Source organism: Toxotes jaculatrix, chromosome 4 (assembly GCF_017976425.1).
Source record: "Toxotes jaculatrix isolate fToxJac2 chromosome 4, fToxJac2.pri, whole genome shotgun sequence".
NCBI lineage: Eukaryota > Metazoa > Chordata > Actinopteri > Toxotidae > Toxotes > Toxotes jaculatrix.
This window is the reverse complement of record NC_054397.1, coordinates 21,014,344-21,038,481: the sequence shown is the minus strand read 5'-3', so window position 1 is coordinate 21,038,481 and position 24,138 is coordinate 21,014,344. Positions and strand designations below refer to the sequence as shown.

The 24,138-nt window shown below is 42.2% G+C and overlaps 3 protein-coding genes across 3 annotated transcripts; 1 reads left to right on the top strand and 2 right to left on the bottom strand.

The window, feature by feature from the left end:
- Positions 1-346: 346 nt before the first annotated feature.
- On the bottom strand, positions 347-3,667 carry krt94 (keratin 94). Its single transcript, XM_041035320.1, has 8 exons — positions 3,149-3,667; positions 2,626-2,708; positions 2,355-2,511; positions 2,074-2,235; positions 1,787-1,912; positions 882-1,102; positions 751-764; positions 347-648 (listed from the first exon to the last, which is right to left on the bottom strand). Exons 1-8 carry the CDS (start codon positions 3,575-3,577, stop codon positions 599-601), a joined length of 1,242 nt encoding a protein of 413 aa, XP_040891254.1. The 5' UTR covers positions 3,578-3,667; the 3' UTR covers positions 347-598.
- Positions 3,668-13,860: 10,193 nt separating this feature from the next.
- krt98 (keratin 98) lies at positions 13,861-16,900 on the top strand. Its single transcript, XM_041035325.1, has 8 exons — positions 13,861-14,267; positions 14,710-14,792; positions 14,957-15,113; positions 15,719-15,880; positions 15,971-16,096; positions 16,211-16,431; positions 16,625-16,635; positions 16,752-16,900. Exons 1-8 carry the CDS (start codon positions 13,929-13,931, stop codon positions 16,847-16,849), a joined length of 1,197 nt encoding a protein of 398 aa, XP_040891259.1. The 5' UTR covers positions 13,861-13,928; the 3' UTR covers positions 16,850-16,900.
- A 1,853-nt stretch (positions 16,901-18,753) lies between these two features.
- krt15 (keratin 15) lies at positions 18,754-21,259 on the bottom strand. Its single transcript, XM_041035324.1, has 7 exons — positions 20,709-21,259; positions 20,353-20,435; positions 20,062-20,218; positions 19,775-19,936; positions 19,523-19,648; positions 19,162-19,379; positions 18,754-18,996 (listed from the first exon to the last, which is right to left on the bottom strand). Exons 1-7 carry the CDS (start codon positions 21,177-21,179, stop codon positions 18,894-18,896), a joined length of 1,320 nt encoding a protein of 439 aa, XP_040891258.1. The 5' UTR covers positions 21,180-21,259; the 3' UTR covers positions 18,754-18,893.
- Positions 21,260-24,138: the final 2,879 nt, after the last annotated feature.

Sequence of the window (24,138 nt, the reverse complement as noted above, 5' to 3'; positions counted from 1 at the left end):
GTCATTTATTTTATTTGGTCACATAACTTGCACTTTTCTGAAAGTTTTGTTGTGTTGTTTTAGTCCTGAGAGCATCAGGCTCAGCACAGCTTTCTTTTCTCCAAATCCTGAAGCTTTCCACACTGGAGCTGTTAACCATTGTTCACCCTTTCCTGACAACAGCCCTTGTTACGTAACACAGATTTCCTCAACCCCATATCCCACCTCCCAGAATGTCATGCGGTTGCCAGGGCAACTGCCTAAACAGGGTGACGTTATGGAAAAAGATGTGAACTCTGCTTTTTTGCCTTTTTCTTTCTTTTTTTTTTAATAAACTATGGGCTCACAAATCAACATAACTCTTATGTTCACCAGCAGATTTTATTTTTCAGACAGGTCACACACACACATACAAACACACAGTGCATCAGACATTTCTACTTCTGAATTGCAAATGTTGTTTCATACTTAAACTTTAACACGGGCTTCACTTTCAACATCTCTCAGCTTATTTCAGTACAGTTTCACTCATCTCGTGTAACAGCTTTTGTTAGTCAGAGTGTGCGTGTCTGTGTGTGTGTGTGTGTCCGAGAACAGTTTGTCCTGCCAGTTGGGCCTCCTAGCTGGAAGAGCGCACAGTGGTGGTTGTAACTGTGGTCTTTGAGCCCCCTGTTAAAGAGAAAAAAAAATCAAGATGGCAGTGAAGTGAGCTTTTATTACTCTAGCTACACTGTAGTTATGTAATATCTTGTTAAAACAGACATCACTTACCTGTTCCGATGGGTCTGAAATGAGGGAGAAGGGAAGAAAAAAAGAAGAGAAAAACAGTGAGAGGAGTTTTAATGTGCATTATCTTCTAAATGATTAGTCATGAGTCCATGTTCCTGTTTCACTGTGTCTACCTGGACTCCTCTGTTTCCAGCAGGCTCCTGTAGGTTGCGATCTCCTGCTCCAGCCTGGTCTTGATGTCCAGCAGCATCTTGTAATCCTGGCCCTGCTGCTCGATGCTGGCACGCACGTTGGCTAGTTCTGCTTCAAGCATGTTGATTGTGTTCTGGAAGCCAGCGAGCATGACGCTGTAACGGTTCTCTGTCTCTGCTAAAGTGTTCTCCAGAGCCCCTTTCTGTTAGAGAACGAAAGGAAAAAGTAGCTGAATTCATGCACGTGAACTGCAGCACACACACACACATATATATATATATATATATATATATATATATATAATTTTTTTTTTTGCAAGCAAGACAGGCCTGACAATTTAAAGCTATAGTCTGCAGCTGCTAGCCACACCCTGGATTATATATGTCAGACCGACACAAAAGTATGTCTGCGTTCCTTTATGAAGGAGTAATTAGCAGAGGCGTGTATAGAAGGATTTTAAAACGTGTTTTTTTTTTAGCTGCTGCAGTGTGCTGCTCTTGCAGGTAGTGTTGAATGATTAACTCCAGCTTGGCACAGATAATCCATGCGAACACCATTTTGGGTTCAGCGTTCCTGCAGTTTTCTGCAAACTTTTTCATGCCTTCCAGAATTTGAGCAGATGTCTGTGAAATGTTTTCCTCAGCAGGAGCCCCTCCTTCCCCTTCTCCACAGCTCCCATCATTCTTATCTCTCCATGTCTCCCTCCCGTCTTTATTTCAATAAAGCCTCCTTCTTTTACCCTCCCCTCTGCTCTTCACCCTCTATCACATTCTGTTTCTCCATTTCTCCTTGACAAGACAGGGATCCGGGAATTTTGCTCATATAAGGCAAGATCAGTGAGATGTGAACAGATGGTTTGGGTTTAAGGTTTTTTTTTGTCTCTCACCATGCTGAGCTGAGACTGCAGCTCAATCTCCAGGCCCTGCAGTGTGCGCCGCAGGTCACTGATCTCTGTCTTGGACGTCTGGATTGATTCTGTGCTGATGGCCACCTCCTTGGTCAGGGCTGCCGACTAGAGAGAGGAATACAGTCACAGTTAGAAGTCTTGTGACTGCTTGTTTAGCTTTCACAGAAGATTATGTTTAATTACAGGTTAGAATGGTGAGGGAGTAAAACCCAGTCATTTGCAAAGTGTTGGATATGGTGCCTTTGTTTACAGGAAAATCTATTCACCTTCTCAGTAAACCAGGCCTCCTGGTCGCGACGATGTTTGTCAGTGATGGATTCGTACTGGGCACGGACCTCGTCCAGGATTTTGTTAAGATCCTGCTGGGGTGCGGCATCAACCTCCACGTTGACTGTGCCGGTGAGCTGAGATCGCAGTGCTGCCAGTTCCTAAACAACCAGGGGGAGAAAGGAGTGAGGATTAACATCTATTGGCAGAGGTTCAGAATTCCACAGGTGTGTTGATGCAGGTTCCTGTTGTCATGGCATGGAGGAAGTGCATCAGTCACCTCTGCGTGATTCTTCTTGAGGTAGGCCAGCTCATCCTGCAGGCCTTCGATCTGCATCTCCAGGTCAGCCTTCGTCAGGGTGGTCTGGTCAAGCAGGCGGCGCAGGTTGGCGATGTCAGCCTCAACAGACTGGCGCATCATCAGCTCATGCTCGTATCTAATTAGTTTGGAGAGGGGAGCGTGCTGATTAACAACAACTATAACTTCTTCTGCTTCTTTTTTGACATTAACAACAAGATACATCCACAGAAATATGGGGATTCATGCTTACTTGGTCTTGAAGTCATCAGCAGCCAGTTTGGAGTTGTCAATCTGGAGCAGGATGTTGGCATTGCCGATGGTGGCGGCAGCGATCTTAAGAAAGCAACAGCAATGGTATTTGGTTGAAAGGCAAACGTTTCAAATGCATGGTTCATTACGCAGTGGTACAGTTGCACAGACTGATTTAAACTTTGATCTGCTGCCAGAATTACTTACTAACACATCAGTTGACTTCACATGCCTCTAAGCTGCGTCAGAAGCATCACCCTTTGAAGTGCCACAGCTACAGCTGATCAGTCACGTTGTCATGCACAGTATTTCCCTACACTTGACTTTCTTGTTTATTTTGACCTTTGGATTCAAGGATTCAGATGATACAGTCTCTAGCTATAGACAGAGAGACATTGCCAAAGCAATGGCATGAAAGTAATAGTTATGTTCCTACCCTTTTAAAACCTTCTCTTGATAATCATTAACAGCACTGCAAACAGTCTGTCTGGTGTTTAAGCAGTGGAGGCTGGAACACACTATACCTTGTCCTTCAGGTCATTGATAATGGCCCAGTAGTTGCTGTAGTCCCTCTCTGCTGCAGGGCCCTTCTGCTCGTAGTACTCTCTGATCTGCTTCTCCAGCTTGGCATTGGCCGCCTCCAGAGAGCGGACCTTCTCCAGGTAGGAGGCCAGACGGTCGTTCAGGTTCTGCATTGTGGCCTTCTCATTCAGATGCACAGAGCTCTGGTCCAGGGCGCTGGACAGATCAAAGCCACCGCCGCCGACCCCCATCCCCATGCCGCCTCCATACCCGGAGGAGACGGTGCGCATGGTGGAGGAGGAGATGCGAGGGCCTCTGCTGAAGCTGAGTCCTGACACACTGTGAGCCTTGTGGGGAGCGGCACTTGATGTGTAGCTGCGGCTCTGCCTGGTGATCACAGCGGGACCGGTGATGCTCTGGCTGTAATACATGATGGCTGACTGTCTGCTGGTTAAGAGAGAACACGAGGAGAAAGGACGGATGTACAGCAGTAGACTGTAGCAGGACTGTGGAGTTTGATAAAGGGAGGCAGGCTCTTGATATAGTGCTGGACCAGGGGCGGGCCTGGCTGGGAGGAGGGAGGTAAAGAGGGAAGGAGGGAGTTTTCCTTTACACTTCAGCCACAGGCTTGGCAGAACCTCCATTTGTTTTCATTTAAGGACCAGGGTTCGGTTTCTTTCCACTCCTGTGAGGAAACTGTTATGGAATGTGTGTCTCTGCTTCTGTGTTTGTGTGTGAGGCTTCAGTTGGTCTGTGGGGATGTGCATGTACTGCATGTGTGTGTTTCTCTGTATCCATCTGCATGTGTGATTTGCGTATGCTTTCATAAATACCTGCAGGGCTAGTCTTGATCTTGTCCCGCCTTTAGTCAACATTCACATCAAGCACTTTGCAAAGTTATATCTTTCATCAGTGTCAGAAATCACCCATGATCATAAAAGAAAGTTACAGCCGAGTTAATCCAAACAAAACATTTAATCTCACAGTCAAAGAGGTTGTGTATTTGGTATTATCTACAGTCTGCATTATGTGTGAGATAATGTATTTTAACCGGCCACGCTGGTTTCATGAATCACTTGTTTGTAAAATAACTACTTGTAACATCATAAATTCATAGCAGCCTTCTGTTACCATGAGTAATTACAGACAGTTATACTATCAGAGGAAAAAGAGAACAGTCAGCGACAGTAGGCAGTTTAAATAACAACCTTTGGTACTTGGTCACATGCACATTTAATGTGATTGCATTGAACTAGTTGTGGTCAACCAGATAAAATGAGCAAGTAATTAGTAAAGTTGTTGCTGATTGGTGCTTGAAAACTTTGTAGCATTGACCCACAAACCAGCATTGTCTTCCATATATTTTCAGTGAGACCCGTTTAAGGGAATTTGTCTGCCCCCCATTGTTCACCATATCACACAGAACATCCCCCCTCAGTCCTGTATCCTGTGTGTGTGTGTGTGTGTGTGTGTGTGTGTGTGTGTGTGTGTGTGTGTGTGTGTGTGTGTGTGTGTGTGTGTGTGTGTGTGTGTGTGCGCGCACGCACACTTCATTTTGTTGATTTTGGCCTGTGTCATGAGATGTGAGGGAGGCTATTGTGTGGGCGGTTGGGTGTGCAAGCATGTGTGTGTGTGCATACACAAGTGTGTGTCCTCCTTATCTCAGAGTTGGGCATTGGCCAATTTCTGTGTAGTGTAACATCTGGTGTCAGCTGGTGGTGGTGGTGGTGGGGGAGCCCTCAAGGGGGGTCACCTCTCAGTCAGTGGGAGAAGTGAATCATGCTTCTTGTGCACTGTGTGTATGAGCAGGGTTAGTCACTCTTAACTGTATAATCTACTTAGAAAGTAGATTTTGATTACAGATGGACAAATTAGAGGATTACTTCTAGAACACACAAATACAATGAAAACCAAAAGCTCATTTATGTCTTTGAACCTTTTTATGCAAACCAGAAACACATTTGACTGTACTGCACCTTTAATTATTGTATGACAATACAAAATCATTCTGAATGCAATACAGAGTTCAATTTATCACTCAGATGACTGTACTGAGTTTTTTCTCCTACAAGTAACTTGTAGGAGTACATTTTAATGGAAGAGTTAGACATTTGAGGAAATATGTATACTAAGCTCTCTCTGAGAGTTTGATGAGAAGATTGACGCAGTCAGTCTACAGTCTCCTGGGTAATGTAACAACCCTGAAGGTTTATGTTATGACCACCAGCTTTTCTGAGAGCTAATGTTTTGTCCATCATTTTTGCATGGTGGACAGATCTAAATACGACTGAACTCATGAGTCTTGGGTGCTGGTACTAAGGAGAAGAGGCCAGTCAGAGGTGCAAATCTTAACAAGAGGGAATTCAAAATGCTTTGTAGCAGTTGTTAACAAAATGTAGCAGCCTGTCTCCAAGGAAAGGTTGTGGGTTTTATGCAGTGCTCTGTATCAGACTACTCCTTGGTCAAGCACAAAAATCATTGTAGAGGTCCTGAGGTCTGGCAACCACAGGTGCCTGGCTGTTTCCAGTCTTTATGCTAAGCTAAGCTAGTGGGTTTCTGTCTGTAGCTTCATATTTAGCGTACAGACACAAGAGTAGCATCAATCTTCACCTCTCACTCTCTGAAAGCACGGAAATACACATATTTCCCAAAAGGTTGGCAGGGTAGCAGAGTAATTCATTTCTCTGTTATTACTAGACTCTTTTAGATGTCTAAACACAGGCTGGTCATTTGTTTAAAAGAGAAGCAAGTATTGTAACAGGAAATAAATAATTATAGAATTCTTTTGTGATTTGAGAGTTGAAATAGATTAAAGATATTTTGAGTTAAAGACCAATATATGAGTCCCAGGTTGCTCTTGCCTTGATTGGAGTTAAAAACATGTCAACTCAAGTTTATTTGTGTAGCCCTTAATCGCTGTTATGTATAGTCTCAGCGGGCCTGTCAGCACCCACATTATGAAAACAGTGAACTCCTCTAAACTAAGGACCTCCCTGAGAACAAGAAAAACTCCCACTGGGAGCTCAGAGGGGAAAAATACACAAAACCCTTGGAGGTGCTGCTAAGTGACCTGTGGGTGCAGAGAAGGGGCAAAGACATCGTAGACTGATGCAGTGCTTATCTGATCTGTTCCTGGATCCTCAACATGCCATGTAGATGAATTCATCACAGTTCTAAACAAACAAACCTTTTTATGCTGAGACTTCCTTCCATATTGCAACTGAGTCAGTGTCAGTCTTGGCACAGGTGCTGAGAAACAGGCAGGGACGGTCCTTACTGGTTGCCTGTCTGCTGAAACGCAGCTTTGTGTACAGTAAGACGGAGACAAATGACTGCTTCACAACATGTCAAAGCAAAGTGGATGACTTCATGACTGGAGACCATAGCTGGGAGTTTTCTCTAAACCCAATCGTATGAGTCATTCACATGGTTGACTTAAAAACTCAAAAATGTTCTCTAGAACGTTACAGGAAACTCTACCACTTCACCATTTTTTCCTTTTTGATCTATTTTACTTGAAGTATCAGTGCAACCTATTTTCAGTTGTATTGTAATTACTATGGTGAATGAGTAAGACATTTAATAACTGTATTTACAGCTTCTCATGAAAGCCTCAGAGCCAGATTAAGCTACCTTTTGGTATCTGGCTAAGAAGGAATGAGAACAAAGTCTATGATACTGAGTATTTACTCAAAACAAACAGGACGTGCACGACTTCCACAAACTTAAACACACATTGTCTACCAGGTGAGGCTAAGTCACTGATTCTACAGTTAAATCCCATAAATCCTTTAAGACTTTCTTGCTAACTTTATCTGAAAATTAAGGTGCAGTTTTTTATGCATTATGACTAATAAACTGCATGACTCAGTAGAAAAACTTCTCCACCCTCAGCCCTCTTCAAATCCAACTGCTCAGTGAGACGTGAAATAAAATGGAGATAAAGTCCCTTAATAAACAGACCAACCTTCAGTAAAGGGGGATTTTTTTTTCAGGCTAAGAGACAAAGTAATCTGTGCAGATAACTGATTTGCAGGAAGTGCCTGACACCTTTAACTCTGGTGTTCTTTAACAACTTGTTAATTCTTGGGTGATGTGTATCATGTAATAGTGTACTGTTATGTTAATTACAGGGCACTGTAATTAACATAACAAGGTATGTAGCAAAGGGCAGAAAACTTAAAGTGGCACAGGTAACTTTGAAAAACATTAATGATGATTGATCCACACTGTGAAGTAGACCCAAAATTAACTGTGACAGGGAGATTATCTCCGGCAATAACACTTTAATACTCCATCCGTTCTGTTCTATTCAGAGTTTCCTTCTTTTTGCTGTAAAGAATAGAGGGATGGTTTCTATTCACTGCAAAGACAAAGACTTGGGTCTGAGGAAGTCCACTGTTCTGTTTCTTCACTCAGATCACCTTAAAGTTGCCATAGACTCAAAACAGCATCAAAATAATCCACTGTTTGTTTGCAGCATAGCAACTACGAGGATGGCAGTGTGTGTGTGTGTCACTACTCATGTTTGGTTCTCATCTATTGTTCTGACTTCTGGATGGTCTGGATTCCTGCACCTGAGATTTATAGATACAGTCTCCAAACACAGTGCCTTTGCCATCAGTTTCATGGTCCGGTGGGAATGATAGTTGGCAGGAGTTCTTATGTCTTTCACAACCCGATCACTTCCTTTACCAAAAGTTGGCACATCAAGACATGTCATAATAAGATGGCACACCAGTGCACCTTTGTTCTTTGTTTCAACACCCTGAAGTCTGTCACTGCTGCTGGAGCGTGTGGAGCTCATTCTCCCACCGACAATAAGCAACTACCAACAATATCAATATAGATGTAACACAAGATGTAACACAATATGGGATAACCATCAATTGAGTTTTCATTTGTCTGATATTTAGGTTTATGGTTGCAATCAAAGCTGATGATGATGTTAGCATTCTGACAATAACATTTAGGTCAGAGTACTACTGTGCTTAGATTATAAAGATAAAATTAATTGCTTAGTAACCACTGAGTAGCCCATTGCACCACATTCTGGAGAAACTGGCACAGCAATTCACCATGTCTGTGACCTTGCATACTTGATCAAATAACAGAGCACTTGTCACTGAGAATTTGATAGTGTTCTGTGAATCATCTGCAAAGTTATATGACTTTTAGTGAAAACCTGTACACATCCTGTGTGACATTCAAATCAGTTCTTCTTTGCTCAATAACCAGCCACTCAACAAATTCTTAAGGACACCTGTTGAGGATCATATGTAATAAATATCTTACAGAAAGTGCACAAACAGCAGTGACAGCCCTTCTGTGCAGACTTAGTAATTATGAATCACAGATGTGAGACTATGGAGCAACAGGGTCCTTAGAGCCTCCTCTGAAACGTACCACACCCCTCCACAGACATTATCACATCCTGCTCAACTATTCAAGGCTGCACTGTGCAATAACATCCCAGCATGCAACGTCTTTGACAAAGCCCCAGCACTGAACCATCCCCTCATCATCATCATCAGTAAAATGTACTGAGAGGTGGGATTACACTTGCGCTGTGTGTGTGTGTGTGTGTGTGTGTGTGTGTGTGTGTGTGTGTGTGTGTGTGTGTGTGTGTGTGTGTGTGTGTGTGTGTGTGTGTGTGTGTGTGTGTGTGTGTGTGTGTGTGTGTGTGTGTGTGTGACATGTTGGAATTTCTGTGCTTATTCAATGTGGAACCAGTTTCTGCAGAGTTAAACATTTACCTGCACATCAAACAGTGAATTATCAGCTGTGCATATAGACTCTCTCACATCCATTCATGTTGTGTCAACAGACCTGCCTTGGCTCATTCCAGCAGTAGAGTTTATGAGGATATATTAGGCTTGGTCCGTCTCATGAGCTTCTCTATAGTAACTACTTCATTCATTTCTTCAGATAAGTTGAGCACTGAATGATGTGTCTTAGTTTGGTGTCACATTGATGGAATTTCACAAATGAAATGAAAGTAACTTGAGTAAATGCTTTCAGTATCTCTCAGCACTTGAACAAGAAGAAGAGTCTTTACTTTCCTCTGTTTGCCTTCTGTATGTAGCTGACCTATTATGCCTGTTACTAAAGCTGTCTCCTGTACAAAGACAAGGAGAGAGAGCAAGTATTGTGCTTCCTGTAACCTTACCAATGCTCCAGAGAAGTGATTTTTAAATATAGTTAGGAAATTGCCACGAATAATGTACATGATATGTTGCAAACCCACACCGTGCAAAAAGTCAGACTAGAGAAAAAGACAATGTAATAAGGTCTTTAGGGACCAATATGACTCTCCAAATGCAACTGTTATCACACGGCCACACCCATGTAAAACAGATATCTGAGCCATGGAGGTGAGATTTACAGCTGAAGAGCACCATCTAGTGATAATCAATCCAAAAACTGCTTACCATGTAAACTGAGCATGAATCATTTCTGTGTAGGAGTCGCAAGTGAATCACCATGCCGCACCCGAGGGAGTTGTGGACGTTGTGCAAAGTGAGAGTTAGAGCTAGTTGTGTACCAAACTTTCCCTGAGAATATGAGATTCAAACAATGACATTATCTGTCTAGTGAATACTGTAAAATATGTTAATACAACAATAATAAAAGAATGTTGTGTGTCTTGAATTTCCAGAGGATTTCGAGGTGTTTAAAATACAGCTGAATATTCTCAAAGAAAGACAGGCACACATTCTTCCCTTCCTGTGACACACACAGACAGACACAAAATATGTGGCTATTCAATACATACAACTGCACATGTATGCATACATGTAGGTTGTACTGTAACCTACATCTGCTGACAGCAAACAGCAGCAGAATGTGCCTTTGTGAATGAAGGGATATGCACTTGAGGAGTGAGCAGAAAAAAAGGCACAATGCAGTTGCTCTTGTCTTGGTCTTGTTCTTGTTGGCAGACAATTCCCAACCCACTCTCTGTCTCTCTGTCTCCCGTTCTGTTTTGAGCAGTGAAATAAAGTGGGCGTGGAGAGCTGACGGGAGGCCGTGAGTCCGTGCTTGGCCTGGATTGGTCCGAGTGTTGTAACTTTTTTTATTACACATCTTGGGGCATTTTTCCTTTTAGCTTGCCTGCATCTCTGAACTCCCTGAAAACATACACTGCATTGTTTTATTTCATAGTACAACTAAACTCCAGTCTGTGCCTCAAAAACTGTGCGTCATGTGACTACTGTTAATTAAAAACACACATTGCTCTTGGAGGTCCTTGGACTGCTCTCATTGTGATCTGCAGAAATGTCTATTTCCTGGGGTTAATCTGTTCATCATTTAATTACTTTAAATGAGAACTTATTGCAATGTCAATAACACTGGGATTTACTGTTACTTTATGCTTCAAATTATTTGTTGGCATTCTTGTTTATCACTGTATAAACTCCTAGTTATGTCCACTGCAGTTCAATTCAGTTGTGAGGACACTCCTTGACATAATGCATTCCCTAGACCCTTACCCTAACCCTAACCATAAAAACTGAATGCCTAACCCTAACCCCAACCAAAACCCAATTCCAACCCTAAAACCAAGTCTTAACCCTCAAACAGCCCTTTAAAGGTGTGGCAGAAAGTGAGGACCGGGCCAGATGTCCACACTCTCACTCAGGGCTTAAAATTCAAACCGGTTCTTACACTGTATAGTCATACAAGTACACACACACTATAAGCTGAGTGAACACTGAAGGTACTGAATGTCCCATGACACAGAGTATAACACCCACCTGTCCTTCATGTCTTTGTTAGTTTGTGTTCCTGCCCCATTACATTCATCGCTCACTTTATCTCAGCTTTTTTTTTTTTTTTTTTTTTGCTCTGACTCTTTGAGTTTCTGTGATTTAATCTGATTCAGTTCACCACTTTGCCAAACTACAAGGACAGCTCAGGTCTGTGTGCAGTAGACTGTACAAAAGACAGTTATTTTCATGAACTGTCTCATAAACAGATTTATAAATACTATAAAAACTTTTCACCGTTGACCGATGAGCACATAAAGGTGTGTTACTACATCTGAGATGCCTCATAGCACTTGCAAACATGCCATTGGTCTCACTTATCTTGAAGAAAGAATTTGTTCTAATACCAAAGGGTGTCGGTTTGGCATAGAGAAGGCAGCAGGCAGAGCAGCATTTTCTGTGTGGGAAAACAAAAGAGTTTGTGAGTTGAGGAAAATGTTTAATATAGGATTCAGGTAAAAGGGAGAAAGTTGTTTTACATACTTAGCAGGCTTTATCAGGTTACTGGCAGACTGTTGGGCCCACGCGGCTTTGGGGAAAGGAGGTTTAAGTTGTAAAACCTGTTTTAAGTCAAAAGAATGAGTGTGATGTTTAGCAAAAACACATTTCTTAGGCTGTGTATATAAAACCAGATTTAACTATGGGTGATCTAACAGTTTGACAGGTCATAGCAGGAAAAATGTGTAACTAATCATATTAATCCCTACTGTTCTTCACACTGTTTTCTGTCTTACTGGGACACCTAAGTGGAGGGGTTCATTAAAATGTCAAAGGTCAAAATGTGTGCTGTGAAAAAGGAGAGCTTCCTGAAGGACAGTCCCATTTTTTATTTTTTATTTTTTTAATGTTTTTGTAATCATTTACATAAAGCTTCAACACACTTCACACACTCAGACATCATAAATGATATCTGTCACTATGCTGTGTGTCTCTAATGTGATGTTCCTCATTGCACTATGTTTAAAAAAAGAAAAAAAACAACTGACAGACATTCCTCACACACTATCAAACCATCAGTCATCCCTTTTTCAAACCTCACCCTGCTTATCAGTGTGACTGCTGATTGAGGTGGTTGTGGGATGATGAGAGAGGAAGGGAGTCAGGCAGCCCGGCTCCTGTTCTTCAAAGAGACAACTGGAAAAAAAAAACTACTAGTTGATTATTTTCTGCTGGCACGGGGATGTGCTTCTGCTATGTGGAGGCTGTAATGATAATTATAAACCAATAAAACTAGCTCATACGTTTTTAACGTCAGACTTTTAGAAGCTGGTAGAGATTATTACCGCTACAAAGGAGGCCTGTGACAGTGGAGAGGGTTGTTTCACCGGTAAAACAAGTTCAGGTTATCAGTGACTTATCAGTTGCACCTTGACAAGGAAATTCCTCAGGGTGTGTAAGAGAAATGATCTAAAAAACAAACAAACAAGATTTTCTGTTGTATTCTGTTGTAAATCTTAGTGTTTCACCATCTATGTTGCCAACATAGATGGTTTTTGGCTTTTTGAAGAAAAAAGAAAAATTCAAAACTGCAGGCACTATAAGAGAAAATATATCCACAAAGTAAAACATTTTTAAAATCACCCATGCTCACCTATAATGCTCTGAACATCAGTTAAGGTAGTAGTATTAAATGTAAGTAAAGAAACAATGATGTACTTGGTTGTTAAGTGCATAAGTGTTAAGTGCTGACAATAGAATTACTAAACAAAACTTTCTAAAACAAAAAATTACTTAAAGTTATTTGAAAAACCAAACTCAGAGTCTACACAGCACAGTGTTTTGAGCTAAATGCTAACATCTACATTTTACAAGTATTCAGTCATAAGCTGTACTGGACAAATTAAACCTGGCAGTGTCACTAGGTGGTCAGGGTGTCACCTCATCCTGAGGGGAGCACGATTGTCTGCACCACATTTCATAGCAATCAATCTAAGGGCTGATGAGTTTTTCAATAAAAGTTTGTACAGTTCAAAATTATGGAGAAAAAATGGTCAGAAGGATCATCAAGCAAACCTAAATACTCTGTGTTACTGTGGAGATGTACCATCCAGAGCAACACATCACTCCTAACCTGGGCAGAGCAGAGCTCTGTCTTTGTTCAGTAAGGGGGACAGAAAGTGTTCAGGTTTTCCTGTTTAACGTGACAGATTAATTACAGTATATGATTACAGTGCAACATACAAGGCATTAGACCTGGCTTAGTTTTTTGTTAAAGGCTTGCCATCACACAGTGCAAGCACTGTATGCTTAATTTGACTTATCTAATATGTTTTGACACATGCACACAGTGCAATGTGTTCTACTTACTTTTGTCTTCTTTCTTGCCTCATTAGGTAATGTAAGTGGCCTCTTGTAAGTCCAAGTAGACTGGGCACCTGGGTGTATAACAGTTGAATACAAATTTAAATTCATTCATACATTTATATAATTATAGTGTATGAATATAAACACAATTTGAACAATGATAGCTACAAGTTTACGTGTCAAAAATAACCTCGGCTAACTTAGAAATGCCTTGCCTCAACCTTTGGCCCCCAAGTTTCACTGAGGTGAAATTGTCACTGGTATGTGTCATTTCTGTCACTGTCGTGAGCAAATAGGCTGAACGAATGTTTTGCACAAAAAGCCACACATAGCAGTTTTATTCTATAGGAATGCATTATATCAAAATATATGTGTCTGTGTCTCTGTGTCTCTGGATGGGAAAGACTTTGGAAAAAATCTTCAAGGAACACCATTTCACTGAGAGACAATAAAATGTGGAATCACGAGTTCGACCTGTAAAGAGGCGGATGAACCCCTTCCCACCATTCACCACACCCATACTGATGGAGAGATTGTGTAGAGGAGTAGTGGGGCAGCCTTGTCAGCTGCATTCTTCCCTTTCAACTATCGCTCCTAGCCCTTCCCACTTGTGTGCATGGCAGCTATATAACCAAGGAGACCAATGTGATGCTTTCAGCTGCAGATCAACTCCAGTAATCCTACCTGGTCCAGATCCACACCCTCCAACATGTCGTTCAGCACCAGATCCTACGGCCAAAAGACCATGAGCGTCTACGGTGGAGCAGGTGGTCGTGGCACCCGCATCTCTTCATCCCAGCTGAGCTATGGACCATCCTCTGGAGGGTTCAACCTGGCTGATGGCCTGGACCTCCACGTGGGAGCCAATGAGAAGGCCACCATGCAGAACCTGAACGACCGTCTGGCCTCCTACCTGGAGAAGGTGCGCACCCTGGAGAAGGAGAACGACCGCCTGGACAAGCAGATCAGAGAGTGGTACCAAAGCAGAACTGTCATCTGCCACGACTACACCAGCTACTTTGCCATCATTGATGACTTGAAGGACAAGGTAAGAGGAAGGAGACAGGGGTGTGTTACAGTGTTTTCTATCATCTATCTTTCTGACACTAAAATTTCACTGTGAGTGGGGCTGAATGGGGGTGATTGTCTGTTTGGTATGCACTGTATGACATTTGAGTTAGAGAGCCAGCAAACCTATTACTGTCATAGTTTAGAAGTAAGCCATCCTATCCATCCACATGACACAAACAGAAAGCTGGCAGATCATTTTCATGACTGTCATACCAGATTCATTCATCACATCCTGACGACAGTGTGATAATTACACAAGATCACAGTGCAGGTGTATAGCAGAGTCTATATATCATCAAGTTTGTACTATGGGCCAACTTTATACAACACATCAAGTCTGCACATTTTGCATATGTATGCTCCGCTCTGCTTTTTCTTACGTGTTTCTCTTTCTTGTTGTTATTTTTTTTCCTCCTCAGATTCGTATCGCTTCCAGACTCAATGCCAAGACCGTCCTGGACATTGACAACGCAAAACTGGCTGCTGATGATTTCAAACTGAAGTGAGTGTTCATGCCACAGCCCATCTCTACTCTGCCACATAAGTGAAACTTCACATGGCCCTCAAAGCGTGAACTCATGTCAATCTGACGACTTCAGATAGTAACGAGCCACTGAAATCTCTCTGACCTGACCGTCCATCCTCCTGTGTGTGTCTCCCCCTCAGGTATGAGAACGAGCTGGCCATGAGGATGGCTGTGGAGGCCGACATCGCTGGACTGAAGAGGGTGCTGGATGAGATGAACCTGGCCAGGATGGATCTGGAGAGTCAGTATGAGGCCCTGAAAGACGAGCTCATCATGCTCAAGAGGAACCACGAAGAGGTGAGATGAGAGATGAAGCTAACAATGTTTCACCCATTTTAAACAGTTCAAGTTATATGACAGTACTTTTACAAGCAGCTAAACTAATGAGTTTACATACGCCATCACGTAGTACATTCCACACACAGGCCAGCACCCGCACTGTGTATATACATGATCCCAAAGTATGTTACTACACTGGTGATTGATTGAACAACGTTCAACATCATCAATCTTTTCAGAAACAGGGAGCAAAATACACTAGCTATTCACTGTAAGATAAAGTTGTCACCATTTGTCATAGCCATCCATTGTGGCCTAAGCTGGTCACAATTCTCACACATGACCTCTGCCTTACCTCTGAGGAAATACCATGTGAGGCTACTGCTTTTTCCCAGCGCTGCCCCTCTTCACTCTGCACACTTCCTTGTATTCTTCTCTCCCTCCATTAGCTCATTGCTACTGTTTTTCCAACGCACACAAGCTCAAACACACTGAACACACACACAGAGGCAACAGAGATCAAAGAACCCAAAAGAATGCATGCACGCAGTACAGCAGAAATTATTAAATTATTTTGAGTTATCGCACTGGCTGATCAAGGTGTTTCCCTCTGACCTTTGCAGGAGATGGCTCTGCTGAGGAGTCAAATGGGCGGCCAGGTCAACGTGGCCGTGGACGCTAGTCCCTCTACAGACCTGAACCAGGTCATGACAGAAATCAGAGAACACTACGAGGGAGTGATCGCCAAGAACCGCAAAGAACTTGAGTCGTGGTATCAGAACAAGGTAAGAAGTTACAACTGTTGTGAGCATTTAAGTGAGCGGTAATCTGCTTTTATTCAAAGGTAACACATGTAATGTCATGTCTCTGACCAGATTTCAGCAGTGGAGCAGGACGTAATCACAAACACAGAGATTCTGGTTACATCCCGCACAGAGATTAAAGACCTGAAGAGCACCCTCCAGAGGCTTCAGATTGAACTGCAGTCTCATCTAAGCATGGTATGTCAACATATATTCATAAAGATTCTTCTGGAGTTGACTCTGTGATGCTAATTTATCAGCATCATGTAACATCCTTGAATTTTAATCACCTTCTTCCTCTGCCCCCAACAGAAAGCATCCTTGGAGGACACCCTGGCAGATACTCAGGCACGCTACGCCGCACAGCTAGCAAGCCTCCAGAACATGGTCACAAGCCTGGAGGCCCAGCTGTCCCAGATCCACGCCAACATCGCCAGCAACAAGCAGGAATATGACATGCTACTGGACCTCAAGACCCGGCTGGAGCTGGAGATCGCAGAGTACAGAAGGTTGCTTGATGGGGAGGATGACAGGTGAGACCTGACAAACATAGAGAAAGACAGGATGGAGAAAAGTTTGAAAATATGATGAGAAAACTGTGGGACAGATCAGGGAGCATTAGAGGCTAGACAGAAAAAAAGATCCACTCAAGTTGAAAGTACTGAGTGGCAATGTACACATGTTCCAGACTAAGGTTTTCCTCTTTGTTTTTCTCTCCATTACCAGCTCAAAACAAGGTAAACATTTTTTTACTAACACATTCTTATTTTAACATCAAAATAAGCATGATACCAAAGTTTAAAAAAAAAGGCTGGAATTTGCTCATGATTGTTGTTTCTTTTCTTTTCTTCAGTGGTCACAAAGGTCATCACAGTGGTGGAGACAGTTGTGGATGGAAAGGTTGTTGAGAGCAGCAAGACTGTTGATGTGGACGTAGATCAGATTGAGTGAAAAATTGGAAGCCTTGGCAAAAATTAATAAAGATCATGCAGTTAAATTAAAGCTTCTGATGTGGTGAAATTCTATAATGTCTAAAATGCGCAGAGTATCTCATGTTTCAGCCACCATGTCCTTCACTGAACAATAATGAATCATTTTTTTTGTACACAACAGTGATGTCACAGTGTCCTGGGGTACATCTGTACATCACTGCAGCCGGGTGAGAAGTCAAACCACTGGAGGTCAGCAAAGACAAAATTTTCAGGTGGTGTTAAGCTACTCTTTAAAGTTCCATTAATCAGTTAATTTCTGTTTTATTGTGTCAAACAAGTAATGACAATCAATCAATCAATCAATCAATCAAGAACTTTATTTGTCCCCTGGGGGGCAATTCAAGGCACGTGAACAGTTTACACACAACGCAATAATAGGATAGAATGAATAGATAGCAAGAAATAAATAAAAAAAACAATAGAATTAAAACTCACAAGTAATTATTTCCCAACTCTAAAGCTTTAAGGAGCTTCTTGTCCTTTACTTCATAGGTATTGTTGCAGGGCACATTTATTGTTTTGATTCAGTACAGCTCTCACCCACCAGCTGTTTTTAGCAAACAAGCTCTGACAAACCTACTGTACAGTAAACAACAGACAGTGACGGTTACAGAAACATGTAAGCACAGAAAACCAACTACAAAATTAGCATCTAGCTGTCTGAAAATATCAAAAATTTAGCAGACAGACACCCAATTATTTTTTCTCAAGAGTTTGTAGAGACCAAAATAGAGCTGAAAGGCAAGGAATAGAATATTTATATTAATTACATGGTTTTAAGGCTCCAGTGAGATTATGATGTTGCTCTATTTCTACTGGATACAAAGGCATTGTTTGCTAACGCATCAGCTATAATAATTTCTATATTAGGACAATGTATTCGTCAGCTGACTTCACAGTTCCTCTGCCTGATGGAAGCACAGTAATAAATGAGCTTGATAAAGAACAGCAAGTCTGCCTTTCTGCCAATTTGTCTCTCTGACCAACTGCAGCACTACAATGAAAAAAAAAATTCCTACAGCCAGAAAAAAATAACTTTTACCCATAGACCACTGTTGAATGGCTGCTGTCTGATATCAGTTTCTTGAAACAGATACATGCTCTGCTCCCTGGTGGCCAAACTTTAATTGATGCCGTTTTAACCAGTTTAATGAGGGACTGGCTGTTTTCCCAGCATGCATTAGGTGGAAGTAAACTCTTTTGACAAGTTGCCAGTCCATCGCAGAGTAACACCCAGAGTTGAATTCATGCTCCCATCTAAACATGAATATGGGCTGCTGGAGAAGGCAGCCAAACCCACCACATCCTTGTGGTGAGGCATTAAGACTAACTCATAACTTGCTGTTGCAGAAGTGAATTGGTATATTGCAGGTTTAGTGGCACTTATAAAAATTGGTTTTCAAATGGTTTTCAAGTCCTTGTTTAATGGAGACAAAGCCCCGAAGCCTGCATGCTGTTTTTGAGCACAGAGCTGGAGGATTGTACTGTAGTACTGCTGAACACTGGGCGGCCTGTGGGGCTTAAGTTCTGATCTCAGTGGTATCTCAGAGGAAATTGTTTTAGAGAACATCAGTCCTCTCTACTCATATTCATATTAGCAACCTTTTATTCACAGCCTCAGTTTCTTTATCCTTTTATGTCCAGCTCATAATGTGGTTGACAAACTTGGCACTTCAGCCTCAAGGTGTTATTTTACAGACATATATGTCCAAATAATCATATCTCATAGCTGGCAAAAAATAAAAATAAATTTATTCTTATCAGGATGAAGGTAAGACCTTTCACAAGCCCTTTTGTACATGCCAAATTAATGCAACTGTTACCATCATGGCATCATTTGACAGACAAATAAAGAGGACAAAATGGTAGTCAGCAAACAAAGAGCCTTTTATTGCATTCACATGTGCATGTGAAGGAAAGTTTTGATTCAGATGTTGAGCTTGTGGCCTTAAGGTGATACCCCTTGTATTGCGTTTGCTGTGGATGCTGTGCAAGACAGATTATTAGGCAGTGGTGGTGGAGGAGGACACCACCTTGCCATCTCTCAGCTCCTCTGTGACCACTACCACCTTTGCTCCAAGGGACGTTGAGGAACCAGCAATGACACTGTGAGAGGGGAGAAAAGTACAGTTCTTCCATCAAAATCACCATAATTTTCAATTTCCAGAGCTAGTTATTAGTATATGGTGAAAGATCAGAATTGCTCTTTGCAGGTAAATTACTTCTTTCAAAGCACTATTCCTTCATTCTGTCCTTCAATTCCTCTCATACCTGCCCTCTCCATCCAGCAGCCTCTTGTATTCTGCAATCTCCATCTCCAGCCGTGTCTTGATGTCGAGCAGCATTTTGTATTCTTGGTTCTGGCGTTCCATGTCAGCACGCAGCTGCGTCAGTTGGTCTTCCAGTCCCGTCACCTGACCTTGGAGGCCTTGGAGCCGCATGGCATACCGTGCCTCTGTGTCAGCTAAAGTTCCTTCCAGTGCGGCTTTCTGGAGGAGGAATGAGAAGAGAATAAGGATGGAGAAGAGGAATAATGAATAAACTGAAAAATGAGAGTGGGTGGGATAGGGTGGCATAGGTCAGGGAAGTATTGGTAGAAAGAAGAAATTTGCCTCAGATCTTTTTTATTTACCATGCTTAGTTGTGACTGGAGCTCGATCTCCAGGCCCTGTAGTGTGCGACGGAGCTCAGAGAACTCTGACTTGAATGTTTGGAGACCTTCTGTGCTGGCTGCCACCTCCTTGTTCAGGGCCTCTGTCTGCAGTAGACATGAGAGAGAATAAGTGTCACATAATACTACATACCGTCAAACAAAAGTCCAAGTAGGCAACAAGACATTCCAAAGTTAATAAATAAAACCATAGGGCTTTCAGTCCAGTCTTACCTTCGTCTGGAACCAGACTTCAAGTTCTTTCTGGTTCTTGGCAGCCACATTCTCATACTGCTCTCTGATCTCAGCCATAATGCTGGTCAGGTCTGCCTGTGGTTTTGCGTCCACCTCTACGTTGATCTGTCCACTCATCTGGTTCCTCATGGCTGCCAGTTCCTATTGGATAAACAGTTTGGTTAGAGGTGCTGCTGTGTTGTTTGAGTAGATTTTTTTTTCCACATGTGAAACATCAAATTAATTGCAATGCAAATTGACTCAGATGTTCAGTGTTTGTGGCCCACCTCCTCATGGTTCTTCTTGAGGAAGATCAGCTCCTCCCTGAGGCCTTCTATCTGCATCTCCAGGTCTGATCTGGCCAGTGTCAGCTCATCCAGCAGTCTCTTTAGACCGGCGATATCTGCCTCCACTGATTGACGCATGGCTAGCTCATTCTCATACCTATGAGGCAGCAAGAGATCAGACATTTGCACCTCAACATAAATGTATACATCTTTAATATAAGCAAGTTGTGTTGCTTCACAGTTTTTTCACTTCAGTTTTAGACACTTTCTGTCTCTCATCCTGATTCTTACTTGGTTCTGAAGTCATCTGCTGCCAGTTTTGCATTGTCAATGGCCAGATAGATGCCTCCATTGGTACGGGTGGCATCCTGGATCTGTGTAACAAAGAAATGTTTGATGTTGCATGGTTAGTATCATTATTTCTCCACCTACAAACAGACCCATTAACTTTTCTTTTGCTGTCATCAACACTTCACAGTAGCATTGCATGTAACACAAGGACAGTCACTGACAGTAGACAAAATCATGCACATGCCTTGCCACTTGCATTCAGTTTGAGTTCAAGTGCATAACTTATCTATCTGATATTTGCATTATGTGAATAAATTACAGAGCCGCATTCAGCACTCTGAAGTTGTGTGACCTACCTTTCCCTGTAGGTCAGCAATGGTGGCCTCGTAAGCAGAGTAGTCACGGGAACTGGGGGCTGTCTTACTCTCCAAGAACTGGCGGATCTTGAGCTCCAGCTCAGCATTGGCCTTCTCAAGACTGCGCACCTTGTCCAGGTAGGAGGCCAGACGGTCATTCAGATTCTGCATGGTGGCCTTCTCATTGGCCCCAACATGGAGGTCTAGGTCACCTCCACCGAAGCCTGCACCCCCTCCATAGCCTGCGCCCCCTCCATAGCCTGCGCCCCCTCCATAGCCAAAACCATAACTGCCACCTCCAGCTCCAAAACTGCCAGAGGACACAGAGATTCTAGCTCCACTGCCACCTGCACCACCATGCACACTTGAGGCATATGACCTTTGCACCATGCCTCCTCCTCCCATGCCTCCACCCATGCCTCCACTTCTAAAGGAGCGCCCAGAAAAGGTACTTGAGATTCTGCTACTCATTATTGCAGAGGATGATTCTGTAAAGACTGCTCAGGAGGTCTGCCTGCCCTGGAGAGGAGATGGACTGAGATGCAGAGCTCTGCCTCTCTCCCCCTTTTTATCCTCCACAGGACTACTGCTGCTGCGTCTGCTGTGGGTGGGGGCATGCAGGGCTGAAGGGTGGAGCATTACCTAAAAATGGGTGCTCAGCCCGACCCATCACACACACCCTTCAGGTTTACTTTGTGCAACAATCAGGAGGAGAAAGTGGGATTAAATTTAGTTCTATTTTGTCGGGCAATTTTCTGAATTCATTCAAACCGCACAACTACATGCAAACCTTATACAAAACATAATAGTTTCATTCTTCAATTCGACCTTTATTCCCATGTTCCATTTTAATGTGCATGAAGACAGGACATCCATGTGAACCTTTATCTTTTATTCCTACAAACCATAGTGTAAAATCTGAAACAGCCACGCCTGTTATTGTTTGCCTCAGGTTAGTTATTCACTCAAGGTTTTTAGAGGGACAGTGTTCATACAGGTGATGTGTCTTTATTGAGTTTGTGCCATAATTCTTGAGCAATATTACCATAGTGTGCTGGCCAGACCTGTTATGTTACCAAGGCAACAAGCACTGTAAACACAGCAAAATGGATCAGTATGATGATATGCTTTTTATTCACTTGATTCTCAGCCAGCACATTTTTTCTCACACGGCTTTGTCTATTTTCATTGGATTATCTTACCTGAAAATCATCTTTTAAGTGCTGGTTCTTTTGCTATTCACAGTTTCAGTTCTTTTTCACACCTTAAACTTTAGATTTTATACACTCTCTCTTTTGTTTTGCTAAACAATAGACTGCATGGTTGCCAGTTAGAAGCAGTTTTTATAGATGCTCCTGATGTCAGTTGACAACTGGCCTCATTCAAGACTGGGCACAGCACTGCTGGAAAGCTCACCACTGATGTGCCTGCATGTTCTTGAGTTTTCTTGATACAGCACTTTGGCATGTGCATCATGCCCAAACAAGAACAAGCTCCTTCTTGTTTGGTTCTTTCCATTTCACCTCAATGTTTCTTTTAAAACCTTTACAATGAAATCCAGAGGATTCTGCTCAGCTGATTTTATTAAAAAAGGTGATTAAATCTTTACTTTCAAGTTTTGGAGGAATTCATTTCAAATATGGACAAGTATAAGAATAATGCACATAGTATTTCAGATATTTTGTTTATGTATAAATCTAAAAACAGTTGTTTGACCTCTAACCAACAAATGAGGACTGCAGACCCTGCACATGCACATCTTGGAGTAATACAAACCAGATGTCTCTTTCACTGCTGTTTTTCATTTTAAGGTTACAAACTCATCTCGTGCATGTGCTAAACTACAATAAATTATGTCATATACACTAATTAGTTTGAAACCCCATTGTAATAGACAGCTTTCTTTCTTTCTTTCTTTTTAGATTTATTCACAAGTACTGCGAGGGGTTATTTATTTTTCAACACAGCCTCCTCCTCATTTTCACACTTAGTCCAGTGGTCGTGGAGCATAAAATGGCGTCAGCACCACTGTCAAAATGGAGACCAGTGAGCTCCTTCTTCATTTTGGGGAAGAGATAGTGAGCTGAGGGTGCCAAATCAGGCCGAGGTAGCGGGTGACAGCCCAAATACCGATACTGTCCATTTACTCAGACAGTGCTGACTTGCAATTTTCAGCTACCTAGAACAGAAATACCACAAAAGTTATAAACTGCAAACTTTATGCATAATCAGTCAAAGAGTTGAACTGTACATGCATGTAATGAAAGCTGTATAACTCATCCCCTTCTAAAGTGGGTCAATGGGCCCTTCCCCACTTCCAACCCCCCTGCTACTGGTGCCCTTGCTCAGACCACACCTATGTTCACACTCATCCTTCATTTTGATCTCAACTACACACTTGTAAGGTTTTGTGGCTGCATCTTGCAGCTGTTATGACACTATAGCAGTGACAAAATCTATCCATTTTCCCATGATGACACACACACACAGACGCACAAGATGAAAACAAGACCAGCCACACTGTCATTAATCATTTGACATTTTAAAAGTAATTAGATGCTGACAAATATGATGTAAAGCCTTACTGATGCAGTATTCCTCAGGCAGTGGGCAAAGATTACAACAGCCCAGATATCACACAGAAGCAGAGACACCTCTCTGTACGCCAAATTTTCAGAATTTTCAAAAGACATTTTGCTGAACTTTCTGATACTGTTGTGAACACCACAAGTCAGTTTTAGAGAAAAAGAATCAAACCAAATTTGTTCATAAAACAAAATATAACATGCAATACTTGCTCCATAGATTTAGCATGTTTGCATTAGGGCATGCTAATGGTACCGTGTCAACATGTGTGCAGTTAAAAGTGTGCAGCTGCTAACATGCTAAAGTTCAGTATGCAATGTTTAGCATGTTAGCTATGGTAACATGTGGCACAGTTGTGTCAACACAGTGTCTGCAGGATAGTAATGTCCGTCGGTCTGTCGGTCACCACTTTGATCCAGACTGAATTGTCTCAGTAACTACTGGATGAAATGATGTTCAAACATTCATGGTCTCCAGGGGATGAATCCTACTGACTTTTAAAGTGATCCTCTGGCATTTCCTCTTGAGCTACCATGAGATTGACATTTGTGGTCTAGAGAGGCATATCTTGACCACTGCTAGCCACTAGCATGGCTGGCTGTCTTGTTTTATATTATATAGCATCAGCATTAATTAGTTTTATCAGTATCCTTTGTATCCTTTAATGAACTGAGCTGTTACAAGAGTGCATCAATTATTGTTGCATTACAGGCGTTTTACCTGCTCCTACAATCAAATGACATTCATTCCCTTGAAAAAGTACATAGAAAAATTATTTAGTGCCGTGGTGTCGTTAAGCAGGGCACTCGACTACCTGCTGCTCGAAGGAGCTGCACACTTGATC

Bases quoted from the DNA above. Each gene is read 5' to 3' on its own strand.
- krt98 (XM_041035325.1), top strand. From the start codon at position 13,929: ATGTCGTTCAGCACCAGATCCTACGGCCAAAAGACCATGAGCGTCTAC. The intron at 14,268-14,709 runs GTAAGAGGAAGG...TTTCCTCCTCAG, and splicing joins TTGATGACTTGAAGGACAAG to ATTCGTATCGCTTCCAGACT. The intron at 16,097-16,210 runs GTATGTCAACAT...TGCCCCCAACAG, and splicing joins TGCAGTCTCATCTAAGCATG to AAAGCATCCTTGGAGGACAC.
- krt94 (XM_041035320.1), bottom strand. From the start codon at position 3,577: ATGTATTACAGCCAGAGCATCACCGGTCCCGCTGTGATCACCAGGCAG. The intron at 2,709-3,148 runs GTATAGTGTGTT...TGCTTTCTTAAG, and splicing joins TCAATGACCTGAAGGACAAG to ATCGCTGCCGCCACCATCGG. The intron at 2,236-2,354 runs GTGACTGATGCA...CTGGTTGTTTAG, and splicing joins TCAAGAAGAATCACGCAGAG to GAACTGGCAGCACTGCGATC.
- krt15 (XM_041035324.1), bottom strand. From the start codon at position 21,179: ATGAGTAGCAGAATCTCAAGTACCTTTTCTGGGCGCTCCTTTAGAAGT. The intron at 20,219-20,352 runs GTAAGAATCAGG...GCTGCCTCATAG, and splicing joins GCAGATGACTTCAGAACCAA to GTATGAGAATGAGCTAGCCA. The intron at 18,997-19,161 runs GTATGAGAGGAA...CCCCTCTCACAG, and splicing joins CTGCTGGATGGAGAGGGCAG to TGTCATTGCTGGTTCCTCAA.